This window comes from Aethalodelphis obliquidens, unplaced genomic scaffold (assembly GCF_003676395.1).
Source record: "Aethalodelphis obliquidens isolate GAN/ISIS:26980383/991018 unplaced genomic scaffold, ASM367639v1 scaffold7, whole genome shotgun sequence".
Lineage (NCBI taxonomy): Eukaryota > Metazoa > Chordata > Mammalia > Artiodactyla > Delphinidae > Aethalodelphis > Aethalodelphis obliquidens.
Window position 1 is genome coordinate 46933075 of NW_020837951.1, and position 17539 is coordinate 46950613.

At 39.0% G+C, this 17539-nt stretch overlaps 1 protein-coding gene across 2 annotated transcripts in view; it reads right to left on the minus strand.

Annotated features, from left to right (window-relative positions):
- GDA (guanine deaminase) overlaps positions 1-17539 on the minus strand; it is a 135312-nt gene that overhangs the window by 13828 nt on the left and 103945 nt on the right. For both annotated transcript variants that reach the window (XM_027105696.1, XM_027105695.1), the window contains exon 11: positions 1887-2033. In XM_027105696.1, coding sequence (XP_026961497.1) covers positions 1887-2033 — 147 coding nt within the window. The remainder of the gene's footprint in view (positions 1-1886; positions 2034-17539) is intronic.

Genomic DNA, 17539 nt, shown 5'->3' on the forward strand with positions numbered 1-17539 from the left:
ATGGTGGGGGGAAGAACTGAATGTAATAGAAAATCACTGGAAATTTTCTCCTCCTTCATCGATTACACTCTACTTCATTTTTCCCTTGACAAACAGCATGACAAACATGAGTTTTTGATGACTGTATTCAACATAAAACTGTGTGTTTAATAGGCCAGATAACCAGGTTCATTTGCCAGGAATTGATGGTATTATATATATATATAAATTAACTGGACTGTTTGTTAGAACCTGGGGAGTTCAGGTATGAACTAACCAAAAAAAAACCACAGCTACTGTCAGTGAATTGTAAATTGATCTAAATTCACATTATTTCAGAGAGGCCTAGCTGGGCTGGTAAGCAACTCAAATGCATTTTAGGAAATGCAGTTTTACTGTCTTTGGAGCAAATGTTGGCTCTGTGAAGGTGATTTATGCACATCTTGATCTTGAGAGTGAATGTGAAGCGGGGAAGATGCCAACTTTAAACAGGGATGCATTCATCTCATTTACTCAGACTCTTGTAGAGACAAAAGCTGAGAAGAAATTTCATAACAGCGGCCCAGAAAATAGATTTGAAAGCTATACGGTAAGGTAGAAATGATTTGGTAAGCACCCCATGCCGGCCTGGTCACATACAGGATCCTGATGAAACAACTCACAGAGAGCCTAGAATAAAAAAAGCACTATTTAAATACAAGTCATTTACACCATGAAAATCAGATGGTAGGACAACTCAGATGTGAAAATGGGGGTGGGGTAGGGAGTGTCACACTTGTTTAAAGAACAGAACTTTTAAAACTTGGAACTTTAGAAAATGAAATCATAAGACTGGGGGAAATGCAAAGCGCATGACCTTTGCTTTCTTTCTTGAAATGTTCTTTATGGCATTCATCACAGCCCAGAACATTCAGAGAAGAGCCAGGAAGTTTCTCTTCCCAGGATACCCTGGCCTCCATCATACTTCATTTATAAGATCTAGGGTATATATTGTAAATATAAAAATATTAAAATATATTAAAAATATACACCAGTCTTACGATCTATGTTTTTCTCACTAACTACCTAAGGTTTCATGATATGTTCACTATCATCCGTCCAGATTATACTATAATACTTAAAGTGACAGAGAGCAATACAGTTACCACTTTCTATTTTTTCAGTAAAAATACAGTTACATGTGAGAACTGGGAAAAGGTGATGAACAATATTTGCATATCAGTCAACTATACTTCTCCATCTTTCTCCTTTGAAACAGGCTTGGGTAATTAGTGTACTTAAGTATATAAACAAAATACATCGTCTAAGCCAGGATTTATACAGGAAGATATTGCAGTGGAAGGCGGTGGGTAACACCCTGCACTCTCGCATCAGATTTTCTGGATTCAAATCATGGCACACTGTAGCTTGACAGGTGTGTAAGCCTCACTCAGGTACCTTGTTGGTAAAATGGAATTAATAGTGGTTCTGAGGATTAAATAACAGCATCCATAAAGCATGTTGCAGAGTGCCTATCACATGGTAAGGGCCCAATAAGTCTTGGCCATTATTGTTATTATTACTACTTAAGCCAATAGAGAGCATGTTACTTGACTCAGTGGAAAAAAACTGATTATTTTAAAGAACTCATATGCATGTGACCAATGCAAGTATCCATTAAAACAATTAATATGATAATTGCATACCGAACATCTCTTCTGCCAAAAACAGGGAACTTGCTTAAAGAATGATTCCTCCACCACATGCTTGAACATGTACTTGCTAAGTTTTGGTTATATTATATGAGATGCAACAGTCATGAATATGGGGGTGCCTGCTGATGCCACTATCACGAGCCTTCACACTGCAGCAAAGGACACATTGGCATGGTTGTATGTACATCGTGTGAGAAATAAAATGCTCATTACCTTGGCTGCCTCCAAGAGTAGCTAGTCTGAAGACCTCTTTGAGGGTGAGGCTTTTCGCATTTATCTTATTAACTGAAAGCACGTTGGAAACCATCACTGCTCTTCTGATTGCATCAAGCATGGAAGATGAATAACCACCAGCCACATCTATGGTAGATAAAATAAAGCCGAAACAATAACTTTATGAGATAAATGGAATGTTAGGTACATAGGATTTTTCCTGTTTTTAATGACAGATATTCACTCTTTAATATACTTCAAAGAAAAGATCTTATCTATAAACACAGAATAGACACAGACTAACATTTAAAGGAGTTCAAAACCTGCAGTTAGTATCAAATGTATACTTGTATTAGTTTTCTAGGGCTGCTGCAACAAATTACCACAGATGTGGTAGTTTAAAACAGCAGAAATTCATTCTCACACAGTTTCAGAGGGCAGAAGTCTTAAAGTGTTGGCAGGGCACCGACCCTACAAAGGCTCTAGGGAAGAATCTTTTCTAGTTTCGTCCAGTTTCTGGCAACTCCTGGCGTTCCTCGGCTTGTGGCAGTATAACGCCAATGTCTGCCTCCATCTTCAAATGGCCTTCTTCCCTCTGTGTCTTTATGTACCTCTCATTGTCTGTCTCTTATAAGGACATTCGTTACTGGATTCACCTTAATTCAGAATGACTTTATCTTGAGATCCTTACCTTAATTACATCTGCAAAGACCTTTATTCCAAATAAGGCTACATTTACATGTTCCTGGTAGACATCTCTTTTTTGGGGAGGTGGTAGGGCGAGCACAGGTCAACCCAGTACAATGCCCAAATGTTTAATAAAGCTAAGAGAAAAAACGTCTCGGAATATTCCCTAAACTCAAATAAATAAAAATAATGTAAAATAATCTCACAGCTCTATGCTCTAAAAACTTGACCTATTTTAATTCTGATGAGAACTTTGAGAATTAAAAAGCTACTTTATATTTTTTTCAGGGAGAGCTTTTAGAATGACCTATATATTCTGGAAAATTGGTGTAATAAATGAGCAATGCTGATATAGACAGCTTTATATTTGTCCCTGGCATCATTAGATGAGGAATGAGATCTTTATAGTGATTTAAATAAGTCCCTAATCATAATTAAATTGAAATACTACCTTTGACAAGAATGAATATAGAAGTTATTTAATGAGTTTGTATAAATGTCAAGTAAGTTTACATGTTTTATTAGAGGAAAAGTACATCTATAGCTTATAAAATACACTTTATATTCAAGGGTTCCTTCTGTCATGTCTAGGAAGACATATATAATTGTTAGTGCCTATATATATTGCAAAGATAAAAAATAATAGCCTATTAAATAATAATCCTAGATTGCAGTTTAATTTTATGTTCAACTGCCTTACATGTCTTTAGATAAACTTGTATGATTTTTTTTAAATACTTTTCTTTAGCCAGAATAGTATTGCCAGAAGATCATCCAGTTCCTTGACAACTTTTACTCATCGACTTAGTCCACTTTAATATACAGTAACCATCAATTAGCCTTTCATTTTATCGTAGCATCAAACTAAGAAAACAAATACAATTTGGGAATAATGCACATTAAGCTTTGAAATACTTTGTCTACTGATTCTTTATTACCAGAACAAAGAAAGTGTTCAGTCTAAAAGAATAAAATGCTATCACTACATGGTATGGAAATATGTAAAGATTGAATATATATTTCAAAATATGTGGGTGAAGAGTGGAAGGAAACAGAAAAACAAAAGCAATGCTCTTGGGATGGTGTGAAGATGGAAGATTTAAATACTTGCAGTTATAAAAACAGGTTTTATAAAATATGACAGAAAGTAGTCTTTTCCTCAGTATCTAACCAGAACTATCCATTTACAAAGAATAAGGATAGATTAGGAAATAATGCTATGTAATTTCCTGAGAAAATTTTGAGAGCCATCTTATGTTGCTGACTTATAAGATGACTTAATCATCCTTTATTCTTCTGGATGTTGTTAATGAAGTAGCTTCCAACATGGAACAATACTGGGCAGATGAAAGAATGAACCCTGGACTACACAAACGATGATATTTAGTCAGAACCATATGTGTAAGACTCAAGCTTTTCTTCGAAGAATTTCCAGCATGATACTAACTTCCCGATCCCTGCCCTGCCCAGTGAGCTAAGCCCGGGAGGCTTCTTCTTCCCTCCACGGCACATGTAATGTAGGTAGAATCCGCGCTTTATCTGTAACAAGAGGCAGAGTGATAGGCTGGAAAAAGAAACGGTGAACTTCCACATTTTACCGACCTGGTTTTAAACTGTGGATTTGGACTGGTTTTTGTTTGGTTGACCTTTGATTGTTACTCAGTACTTATGACCCTCAATTTTCTCAGAAAATAGAAATAACATCATTTATCTTAACAGTTGCTGAGAAAATCCAGTTAAATAATATAAGTGCTGGGGAATGAGGACCAAAGGGTAGAGACTGCATGGGAGAATGGTGGAGGGAAGAAAATGGGTGCTTTTTCTCAGAAAATCTGTTCCCTAACCCCATGCCACCTCTACTATCATGAAAAAGAGTGGCACTATCACTTCCTTGCCAGAGTCAAGATAAGGATATTATTTATTACAAGAAGAAGCTAAGAAAACTGTATAAGAGTAAAAACTTGAGCAAGAGGGCAATAGAAAAATAAAAGGAAGTAATTTTACATGTGTGTGTTCATCTTATGCGTTCATCCATTTACTGACAGATTTACTAAGCACCTTCTTTGTGCCTGATTTATTTAAGCACTCATAAATGAAAGTTACAGGTTCCACATGAGCTTACTATCTAGTGGAGGAGAAGGAAAAGAGACATAAACAAACAAATATTAACTATAAAGTGTGTTCAGTTAGTGATAAAGAAAATGGAGGTAGAAATCCCATTTATTTACTTATTGTCAAATAGGTAAATAAACAAATTTTATTAGCTAGAGTAATTTTTTTTTCTTCAACATCTTTATTGGAGTATAATTGCTATACAATGTTATATTAGTTTCTGCTGTACAACACAGTATATCAGCTATATGCACACACATATCCGCATATCCCCTCCCTCTTAAGCCTCCCTCCAACCCTCCTTATCCCACCCCTCTAGGTGGTCACAAAGCACCGAGCTGATCTCCCTGTGCTATGCAGTTGCTTCCCACTAGCTATCTGTTTTACACTTGGTAGTGTATATATATCAGTGCTACTCTCTCACTTTGTCCCAGCTTACCCTTCCCCCCCACATGTCCTCAAGTCCATTCTCTACATCTGCGTCTTTATTCCTGTCCTGCCTCTACCCTAGGTTCTTCAGAACCATTTTTTTTTTTAGATTCCATATATATGTGTTAGCATACGGTATTTGTTTTTCACTTTCTGACTTCACACTGTATGACAGACTCTAGGTCCATCCACCTCACTACAAATAACTCAATTTCGTTTCTTTTTATGGCTGAGTAATATTCCATTGTATATATGTGCCACATCGTCTTTATCCATTCATCTGTCAACAGACACTTAGGTTGCTTCCATGTCCTGGCTATTGTAAATAGTGCTGCAATGAACATTGTGGTACATGACTCTTTTTGAATTATGGTTTTCTCAGGGTATATGCCCAATAGTGGGATTGCTGGGTCATACGGTAGATCTATTTTTAATTTTTTAAGGACCCCCTCATACTGTTCTCCATAGTGGCTGTATCAATTTACATTCCCACCAACAGTGCAAGAGGGTTCCCTTTTCTCCACACCCTCTCCAGCATTTACTGTTTGTAGATTTTTTGATGATGACCATTCTGACTGGTGTGAGGTAATACATCATTGTGGTTTTGATTTGCATTTCTTTAATGATTAGTGATGTTGAGCATCCTTTCATGTGTTTGTTGGCACTCTGTATATCTTCTTTGGAGAAATGTCTATTTAGGTCTTGTGCCCGTTTTTGGATTGAGTTGTGTGGGTTTTTTTTTTTTATATTGAGCTGCATGAGCTGCTTGTATATTTTGGAGATTAACCCCTTGTCAGTTGCTTCGTTTGCAAAAATTTTCTCCCATTCTCAGGGTTGCCTTTTCATCTTGTTTATGGTTTCATTTGCTGTACAAAAGCTTTTAAGTTTCATTAGGTCCCATTTGTTTGGTTTTGTTTTTATTTCCATTACTCTAGGAGGTGGGTCAAAAAGGATCTTGCTGTGATTTATGTCATAGCGTGTTCTGCCTGTGTTTTCCTCTAAGAGTTTTATACTTTCTGGCCTTACATTTAGGTCTTTCATCCATTTTGAGTTTATTTTTCTGTATAGTGTTAGGAAGTATTCTAATTTCCTTCTTTTACATGTAGCTGTCCACTATTCCCAGCACCACTTATTGAAGAGACCGTCTTTTCTCCATTGTATATTCTTGCCTTCCATATCAAAGATAAGGTGACCACATGTGTGTGGATTTATCTTTCTATCATGTTCCATTGATCTATATTTCTGTTTTTGTGCCAGTACCATACTGTCTTGATTACTATAGCTTTCTACTATAGTCTGAAGATGGGGAGCCTGATTCCTCCAGCTCTGATTTGTTTCTCAAGATTGCTTTGGCTATTTGGGTATTTTGTGTTTCCATACAAATTGTGAAATTTTTTATCCTAGTTCTGTGAAAAATGCCATTGGTAATTTGATAGGGATTGCACTGAATCTGTAGATTGCTTTGGGTAGTAGAGTCATTTTCACAATGTTGATTCTTGCAATCCAAGAACTTGGTATATCTCTCCATCTGTTTGAATCATCTTTAATAGCTTTCATCAGTGTCATAATTTTCTGCATACAGGTCTTTTGTCTGCCTAGGTAGGTTTATTCCAAGGTATTTTATTGTTTTTGTTGCACAGTAAATGGGAGTGTATTCTTAATTTCCTTTTCAGAGTTTTCATCATTAGTGTATAGGAATGCAAGAGATTTCTGTGCATTAATTTTGTATCCTGCTACTTTACCAAATTCATTGATTAGCTCTAGTAGTTTTCTGGTAGCCTCTTTAGGATTCTCTATGTATAGTGTCATGTCATCTGCAAACAGTGACAGCTTTACTCCTTCTTTTCTGATTTGGATTCCTTTTATTTCTTTTTCTTCTCTGATTGCTGTGTCTAAAACTTCCACAACTATGTTGAATAATAGTGGTGAGAGGGAGCAACCTTGTCTTGTTTCTGATCTTAGTGGAAATGGTTTCAGTTTTTCACCATTGAGGACGATGTTTGCTGTGGGTTTGTCATATATGGCCTTTATTATGTTGAGGAAAGTTCCTTCTATGCCTACTTTTTGGAGGGTTTTTATCATAGATGGGTGTTGAATTTTGTTGAAAGCTTTCTCTGCATCTATTGAGATGATCATATGGTTTTTCTCCTTAAATTTGTTAATATGGTGTATCACGTTGATTGATTTGTGTATATTGAAGAAACTTTGCAATTCTGGGATAAACCCCAATTGATCATGGTGTATGGTCCTTTTAATGTGCTGCTGGGTTCTGTTTGCTAATATCTTGTTGAGGATTTTTGCATCTATGTTCATCAGTGATATTGGCCTGTAGTTTTCTTTCTTTGTGACATCTTTGTCTGGTATTGGTATCAGGGTGATGTTGGCCTTGTAGAACGAGTTTGGGAGTGTTCCTCCTTCTGGTATATTTTGGAAGAGTTTGAGAAGGATAGGTGTTGGCTCTTCTCTAAATGTTTTATAGAATCTGCCTGTGAAGCCATCTGGTCCTGGGCTTTTGTTTGTTGGAAGATTTTTAATCACAGTTTCAATTTTAGTGCTTGCGATTGGTCTGTTTCTATTTTCTATTTCTTCCTGGTTCAGTCTCTGAAAGTTGTGCTTTTCTAAGAAATTATCCATTTCCTCCAGGTTGTCCATTTTATTGGCATATAGTTCCTTGTAGTAATCTCTCATGATCCTTTGTATTTCTGCAGTGTCAGGTGTTACTTCTGCTTTTTTATTTCTAGTTTGTTGATTTGAGTCTTCTCCCTTTTTTTCTTGGTGAGTATGACTAATGGCTTATCAATTTTGTTTATCTTCTCAAAGAACCAGCTTTTAGTTTTATTGATCTTCGCTATTGTTTCCTTCTTTTTCATTTGTTTCTGATATGATCTTTATGATTTTTTTCCTTCTGCTAACTTTGGGTTTTCTTTTGTTCTTCGTTCTCTAATTGCTTTAGGTGTAAGGTTAGGTTGTCTGAGATATTTCTTGTCTCTTAAGGTAGGGATATATTGCTAAAAACTTCCCTCTTAGAACTGCTTTTGCTGCATCCCACAGGTTTTGGGTCGTCGTGTTTTCACTGTCATTTGTTTCTAGTTTTTTTTTTTTGATTTCCTCTTTGGTTTATTCAGTGATCACTTGGTTATTTCCTAGTGTAATGTTTAGCCTCCAGTGTTTGTATTTTTTACAGATTTTTTCCTGTAATTGATATCTAGTCTCATAGCATTGTGGTCAGAAAAGATACTTGATACGATTTCAATTTTCTTAAATTTACCAAGGCTAGATTTGCGACCCAGGATATGATCTATCCTGGAAAATGTTCCATGAGCACTTGAGAAGAAAGTGTATTCTGTTGGATGGAATGTCCTATAAATATCAATTAAGTCCATCTTATTTAATGTATCAATAAAAGCTTGTGTTTCCTTATTTGTTTTCATCTTGGATGATCTGTTCATTGGTGAACGTGGGGTGTTAAAGTCCCCAACTATGTTTGTGTTACTGTCGATTTCCCCTTTTATGGCTGTTAGCATTTGCCTTAAGTATTGAGGTGCTCCTATGTTGGGTGCATAAATATTTACAATTGTTATATCTTCTTGGATTGATCTTTTGATCATTATATAGTGTTTTTCTTTTTCTCTTTTAATAGTCTTTATTTTGAAGTCTTTTTTTTCTGATAAGAGAATTGCTACTTCAGTTTTCTTTTGATTCCCATTTGCATGGAATATCTTTTTCCATCCCCTCATTTGCAGTGTGTATGTGTCCCTTGGTCTGAAGTGGGTCTCTTTTAGACAGCATATATATGGGTCTTGTTTTGGTATCCATTCAGCCAGTCTGTGTCTTTTGGTTGAAGCATTTAATCCATTTACATTTATGGTAATTATCTATATGTATGTTCCTATTACCACTTTCTTAATTGTTTTTGGTTTTTTTTTTTTGGTTTTTTTTTTTTGCGGTATGCGGGCCTCTCACTGTTGTGGCCTCTCCCGTTGCGGAGCACAGGCTCTGATGCGCAGGCTCAGCAGCCATGGCTCATGGGCCCAGCCGCTCCACAGCATGTGGGATCTTCCTGGACCGGGGCACAAACCCGTGTCCCCTGCATTGGCAGGCAGACTCTCAGCCACTGCGCCACCAGGGAAGCCCTTGGGTTTGTTTTTGTAGGTCTTTTCCTTCTCTTGTGTTTCCTGCCTAGAAAAGTTCCTTTAGCATTTGTTGTAAAACTGGTTTGGTGGTGCTGAATTCTCTTAGCTTTTGCTTGTCTGTAAAGCTTTTAATTTCTCCATCAAATCTGAATGAGATCCTTTCTGGGGAATATTGGTTGTAGGTTTTCCCCTTTCATCACTTTAAATATATCCTACCACTCCCTTCTGGCTTGCAGAGTTTCTGCTGAAAAATCAGCTGTTAGGCTTATGGGATTCCCTTGTATATTATTTTTTGCTTTTCCCTTGCTGCTTTTAATATTTTTTCTTTTTATTTAATTTTTGATAGTTTGATTAATATGTGTCTTGGCATGTTTCTCCTTGGATTTATATTGTATGGGACTCTCTGGACTCCCTGGAATTGACTATGTCTTTTCCCATATTAGGGAAGTTTTCAACTATAATCTTTTCATATATTTTCTCAGTCCCTTTCTTTTTCTCCTCTTTTTCTGGGACCCGTAGAATTCAAATGTTGGTGCATTTAGTGTTGTCCCAGACGTCTCTGAGACTGTCCACAATTCTTTTCATTCTTTTTTCTTTATTCTGCCCTGTGGTAGTTATTTCCACTCTTTTACCTTCCAGGTCACTTATCCGTTTCTCTTCCTCAGTTATTCTGCTATTGATTCCTTCTAGAGAATTTTTAATTTCATTTATTGTGTTGTTCATCACAACACAATGTTTGTTTGTTCTTTAGTTCGTCTAGGTTCTTAAACGTTTCTTGTATTTTCTCCATTCTGTTTGCAAGATTTTGGATCATCTTTACTACCATTACTCTGAATTCTTTTTCAGGTAGACTGCCTGTTTCCTCTTCATTTGTTTGGTCTGGTGGGTTTCTGCTTTGCTTCTTCATCTTCTGCGTATTCCTCTGTCTTCTCATTTTGCTTAACTGTGTTTGGGGTCTCCTTTTTGCTGGCTGCAGGTTAGCAGTTCCTGGTTTTTTGGTGTCTGCCCGCACTTGGTAAGGTTGGTTCTGTTGGTTGTGTATGCTTCCTGGTGGAGGGGACTGGTGCCTGTGTTCCAGTCGATGAGGCTCGCTCTTGTCTTTCTAGTGGGCAGGACTGTGTCTGGTCGTGTGTTTTGGGGTGTCTGTGACCTTATGATTTTAGGCAACCTCTATGCTAATGGGTGGCGTTGTGTTCTTACTAGTTGGTTTGCATAGAGTGTCCAGCACTGGAGCTTGCTAGTTGTTGAGTGGAGCTGGGTCTTAACATTGAGACAGAGCTCTGGGAGAGCTCTCGTCAATTGATATTACATGGAGCTGTGAGGCCTCTGGTGGTCCAGTGTGCTGAACTCAGCTCTCCCACCTCAGAGGCCCAGGCCTGATACCTGGCTGGAGCACCATGACCCTGTTAGGCACACGGCTCAGAAGAAAAGTGAGGGGAGGGAGGGAGGGAGGGAGAGGGAGGGGGGGAGGAGGGGGGGGAGAGACAGAGAGAGAGGGAGGGAGGGAGGGAGGGGGAGAGAGAGAGAGAGAGAGAAGAGGAGAAGAAAAGAAAGTTATTAAAATAAAAATATATTAAAATTTAAAAAGTTTTAACGTAATAAAAAAGAGCAACCAAACCAATAAACAAATCCACCAGTGATAACAAGCACTAAAAATTATACTAAGATAAACATAAAAATCAGAAATTAGTCTGACTCATACAGCAAACCCCAAGTCTCCAGTTGCTCCCAAAGTCCACCGCCTCAGTTTTGGGATGATTTGTTGTCTATTCTGGCATTGCTCAGGTGCAGGGTACATCAAGTTGATGGTGGAGATTTAATCTGCTGCTCCTGAGGCTTCTGGGAGAGATCGCCCTTTCTCTTGTTCGTTTGCACAGCTCCTGAGGTTCAGGTTTGGATTTGGCCCCACGTCTGCATGTACGTCACCCTCTGGCATCTGTTCTTCACCCAGACAGGAGGGGGTTAAAGGAGCGGCTCATTGGGGGGCTCTGGCTCACTCAGGCCGGGGGGAGGGAGGGGTATGGAATGTGGGGCGAGCCTGTGGTGGCAGAAGCCAGCATGACGTTGCAACAGCCTGAGGCGCGCTATGCGTTCTCCCGGGGAAGTTGTCCCTGGATCACAGGAACCTGGCAGTGGCGGGCTGCACCGCCTCCCAGGAGGGGAGGTGTGGACAGTGACCTGTGCTTGCACACAGGCTTCCTGGTGTCTGCAGCAGCAGCCTTAGCATTTCATGTCCATCACTGGTGTCCATGCTGATAGCCGCAGCTTGCACCTATCTCTGGAGCTCATTTAGGGGGTGCTCTGCCTTCTGTGGGCAGACAGGGAAGGAATCCCCTCTCCTCACACACCCCAAAACAATGGTCTCTTGCCTCTTAGGCAGGTTCAGACATTTTCCCCGACGCCCTCCCGGCTTGCTGTGTCACACTAGCACTCTCAGGCTGTGTTCACACAGCCAACCCCAGTCCTCTCCCTGGGGTCTGACCTCCAAAGCCCAAGCCCCACCAGCCCCGGCGGGTGAGCAGACACTGGTGAGTGCCGGTCGGCATGGATCCCCTGTGTGGGAATCTCTCCGCTTTGCCCTCTGCACCCCTGTTGCTGCGCTCTCCTCCGTGGCTCCAAAGCTTCCCCCTGCCCACCCACCCCCCATCTCCTCCAGTGAAGGGGCTTCCTAGTGTGTGGAAGCTCTTCCTCCTTCACAGCTCCCTCCCAGAGGTGCAGGTCCTGTCCCTATTCTTTTGTCTCTGGTTTTTCTTTTTTTTCTTTTGCCCTACCCAGGTACGTGGGGAGTTTCTTGCCTTTTGGGAAGTCTGGGGTCTTCTGCCAGCATTTAGTAGGTGCTCTGCAGTTGTTGTTCCACATGTAGGTGTATTTTTGATGTATTTGTGGGGAGGAAAGTGATCTCCACGTCTTACTCCTCCACCATCTTGAAGGTCCTCCAGAAAGCCCATTTAGACAGGATGGTCAGAGAAAACCTTGTTAAGTCAATGACATTTAAACCTGGACAAAAACGAGAACTCAGCCATGTTTAGAGAGACGTAAAGGGTATTCCAGGCTGAGGAACAGAAGGCACAAAGGTCTTTTGACAGAAGGGAGTGTGATTCATAGAGGGGATTAAAAGATAGCACTGTAGGGAGGAGAGAGTAGTGCGAGGTGAGGCTGGGAGATGGAGAGGTGTCACAGCATGCAGAACTTTGTGGCCTTGTAAAGAGGTTTGCATATTCAAAATCCCACTGAAGGTGATAATCAGGAAGGAGTGAAATGGTCATATTTTCATTGCGATACTTTTTTTTTTTTTTTGCTGTACGCGGGCCTCTCACTGTTGCGGCCTCTCCTGTTGTGGAGCACAGGCTCCGGACGTACAGGCTCAGCGGCCATGGCTCACGGGCCCAGCCGCTCCATGGCATGTGGGATCCTCCCAGACCGGGGCACGAACCCATGTCCCCTGCATGGGCAGGCAGACTCTCAACCACTGCGCCACCAGGGAAGCCCTCATTGCGATACTTTTGAAGAGAGGAGACTGGATTAGAAGGCCCCAGGATGAATATGAGACTGATTAGGAAGCTAATGCAGGAGTTCAGGAGGTAATGGCAGCTTGCATCAGGTGGTGGTAGCTGATGAGGGAAAAGAGGATGGATTCAGGAGATATTAAGAAGTCATGAGGCTGGATATTGTACTGGCTTAAACATGGGGAAGAGGTGAGGGAGAAGGTCCCCAAAACAATGCCCAAGGTTTTACTTTGAGAAATTGAATTCTCTGAGAAGGAGAGGCATTTAAGAGAACCAGGCTTAAATGTGTTTGAGGGTATAATGAAGTTTGGGGATTCTATGAGGAGGGGTCAAAGATAAAGGAGAAAGTAAGCAACTGAAAATACAGGTTTGGAATTCAAAGAGGAGTCTGGGCTGGATATAAAAATCTGAGTCATCTGCATATATGTAATCATGTAAAGCCATGATTGCAGATGATAACTCCTAAGAAGAAAGTGAAAAGAGGAGAGAGCCTAGGACTGAGCCTTGAGGAAAGCTTTTGAATAGCCAGGAAGAGAAGGGACCTTTAGCAAAGATGAAGAAGGGCAGGCAAGAGAGGAAGAAGAGAACCTAAAACAGTGTGGTTTCACTGAATCGAAGGTAAGATTGTTAGGACAAGGAGAAGTCCAGTGTGTTAAGGACAGACTGGTGTCCTTTGGAGTTGGCAGCAAAAGAGATCACAGTGGTAACAGCTCAGGGGAGAAAGGACAAGGTTCGTTACTATGGAGGGTGGAGCTGAAGTGGGTGGAGCCAGGCTGAAGTGGGTGGAGGAATGAAAGAGTGCCTAGGAAGTGGTAGCAGTGTGGGTACCCACTCATCGAAGAGGTTTTGCTGTGAAGGGGAACAGAGAGGTGGGGCAGGAGCCAGAAAAGGATGTCTAATTAAGATAGAGGTTTTCTTCATGTCTTTGCTTAAAAGATCAGGAGATACTAGAGAATGTTTGTATCCTGAAGGAATGATCCAGTAGGGAGGAGATAACAATGATGCAGGAGAGTTAGTGACCAGTGGAATTAATTTATTGAGATCATGGGAGAGGAGAAAGTACAGAACACACCTCAGAGTATTTTAGTTTTTGCCTTAGATTTGAAGAGAATTTTTTTTCAGCTATAGCAAGGAAAAGAAGAGAAAATGGAAGCAGATGGAGGAAGGTATGTAAATTTGGTGGTGGGGAACATGTAGGTAGGGCTTCTGATTGTTTCTGTTTTCTCAAAGACTTATGAGATAAGGCCATTAGCTGGAAGTGAGGAGGGTATGATTTGGGATTAAGAGTTCAGGAAGAAATGAGATAAGTCTGTCTTGGAATATGGGGACATAGTAGAGGAACGTAATTGTCTATTTGGGTAGGGCCAAGGGCCACTTAGGATTTGAGAACAACATTTAAAATGAAACCACTAGAAAATTTTTTTCCAGCAACATCCAGCTACTCAGCTGTAAACACTGAGAAGGGGAATAGTTGAGACAACTAAGGGGGTTGGGCTTTTCGAAAGTGAATACAAAGAAAACAAGAGGGACATGAGAAATGAGGAAGTTCCAAGGGAATGATTATAGCGAGTACTCTGGCATCTAAGATACTTAAATCAGGAAGGGAATAATGGATTGTGAAAAAGCATGCAAACATTGGATTGGAATCTGCAAGTTCATCAAAGAATGCTGCTTTGGGATTAAGTGAAGTAAGTTAGAAGGATAGGAATTTGTCCCTAGAAAATGGAACCCTGGCTCCATATATGTTGTTTTGATGAATTTGTAGGTCTTGTTGATATAAAGTTGTTCCATTTTTTTTTTCAGGTTACTGTTTTTTTGGTAATTTGTTATGTCCTTTTTTTCCTGAGACAAAGAATTTTATACACTTATAATTTTGCTCCCACTTGCCAAATATATCTTCATCCTCTCAACCTTACACATAAACCACAACTTCTCAGTTTCTGTTAAGAAAATCAGAAAGTAGAATAATTTTTAGTACTTGGAAAGTTCTTCTTGCAGCCTGTATATTATTTTAAAATTTTATGATAAAATATTGAAGATGTTCAAATGAGGTAGGGAAAATACCAAAACAGAAGGACCTGACATGCAGTTTCAAAAATAGCATCATACATACACACTACTATATATAAAATAGATAACTAATAAGGACCTACTGTATAGCAAAGGGAACTCTACTCAATGCTCTAATAGCCTATATGGGAAAAGAATCTGAAAAAGTGGATATATGTATATGTATAACTGATTCACTTTGCTGTACACCTGAAACAAGCACAACATTGTAAATCAACTATACTCCAATAAAAATTTTTTTAAAAAAGCATCACATATTCCGGTCCCAGGAACCTCTGCCCAAACAGAGGGAAACACCTTCTTGATTTATGTTGCCATTTTGATTTATTTAAATGTTTTGTTGTTGTTGTTAAGACTTTGTTTTTAGAGCAGTTTAAGACTCATAATAGTCTGATAGTTTTTTAAAAACGATATTACTTTTAACATTGTGTGTATTCTCTCTTGAAATACATTGAGTTTTACTATCACTTTTTAAACTCCTTTACAGTTTTTTCTTGTTCCTGTTTTAAATGATTTTAGCCTTCCCTGACATCCTGTTGTACCATTACTCCTCTATACCATGACCCTTCCTTTTGCCTCATCACTCATTGAATGATAAAGATTTTCAACTAATTTCTTCAAAGGGTTCATGGGGAGAATATTTTCCAAACCTTTGTACATCTGAGAATTTTGTTGCCTTCAAACATGAGGGAGAATGTGGTCCAGTATAATATTCTTGAATAACAACTACTTTGTCTCCAAACTCCTGTTCTTGATATTTTGTGGGCCAACAAAAACAACTGCAACCAAATTGGTTTTTGTTTTATTGATAACTGACTTTTCCCCCACCTCAATGTTTTAGAACTTTTTTTCTTTTTCTTTATAATTCAAATATTTTGCCATAATGAGTTCAATTATGGTTTAGCCTAGAACAGGGTAAGTTCCTGCAATATGACTCTTGGTTCTTTCTTAACCTCAGAAAAGATTTATCCTTCAGAGCTCTTATTATTGCTTCTGTTCCATTAGTTCTGGAACCTTGGTCAGGAAAATCCCATGTGCTGGTGCTGTGCTCTCTGCCCTCCATGTGGATCATGCTCAAACACCCCCTTTGATCTTTGGTCAACTTTGTTTTCCACACCACTGATTTAATTTTCTGCAACAATAATTCTACATCTCATAGCTTTCTATATGGCTTGTTTCTTGCTTTTTAACTGAAGGATAATTAAGATATCATAAAATGCACAGAACTTGTGTTCAGTTTGATGCATGTTAACAATTGTATATAGGCATTTAACTACCTTTCAAGAAAACAAGATATTAAACATTTCCATCACTCCAGCAAGGTCCCTTATGGCCCTTTCCAGTCAATTCCCCTCCCCACACCCACCCCCAAGCCTTGGCAACCACTTTCTGATTTCTGTCATTGTAGGTTAGCTCTGTTGATCCCTGGATTTCATACGAAGGGAACAAACCATACAGTTGTGTGCTCTTTTGTGCCTGGCTTTTTTCACTTAACAAAATTAATTTTAAATTAATTAATTTAAAAAAGTATTTTATTGAAGTATAGTTGATTTACAATGTGTTAATTTCTGCTATACAGCAAAGTAATTCAGTTTACATATATATATATTGTTTTTCATATTCTTTTCTATTATGGTTTATCACAGAATACTGAATAGAGTTCCCTGTGCTATACACTACAACCTTGTTGTTTATCCATTCTAAATGTAATAGTTTGCATCTACTAACCCCAAACTCCCGGTCCATCCCTCTCCCTCCCACCCTCCTCAGCAACCACAGGTCTGTTCTCTATGTCTGTGAGTCTGTTTCTGTTTTGTAGATAGGTTTATTTGTATCATATTTTAGATTCCACACACAAATGATATCATATAGTATTTGTCTTTCTCCTTCTGACTTACTTCACTTGGTATGATAATCTCTAGATAATACCAAATGGCATTATTTCAGTCTTTTTTATGGCTGAATTGTATTCCATTGTATATATGTACCACATCTTCTTTATCCATTCATCTGTCGATAGACTTTTAGATTGCTTCCATGTCTTGGCTATTGTGAATAGTGCTGCTATGAACATAGGGGTGCATGTATCTTTTCGAATTATAGTTTTACCTGGATATATGCCCAGGAGTGGGACTGCTGGATCATATGGCAACTCTATTTTTAGTTTTTTGAGAAACCTCCATACTGTTCTCCATAGTGGCTGCACTTTACATCCCTACCAATAGTGAAGGAAGGTTGCCTTTTCTCCACACCCTCTCCAGCATTTGTTGTTTGTATATTTTCTGATGACGCCCATTCTAACTGGTGTGAGGTGCTACCTCATTGTAGTTTTGATTTGCATTTCTCTAATAATTAGTGATGTTGAGTATCTTTTCATGTGCCTGTTGGTCATCTTTATGTCTTCTTTGGAGAAATGTCTATTAAGGTCTTCTGCCCATATTTTGATTGGGCTGTTTGTTTTTGTGTGTGTGTTGTTGAGTTGTATGAGCTGTTTATATATTTTGGAAATTAAGCCCTTGTTGGTAGCATCATTTGCAAATGTTTTCTCCCAGTCCATATGTTGTCTTTTCATTGTGTTGATGGTTTCGATTGCTGTACAAAAGCTTGTAAGTTTGATTAGGTCCCATTTGTTTATTTTTACTTTTATTTTTATTTTATTCCTATTGCCTTGCTTTTATTTTTATTGGCCTTGTTTTTATTTCTATTAATATTTGCT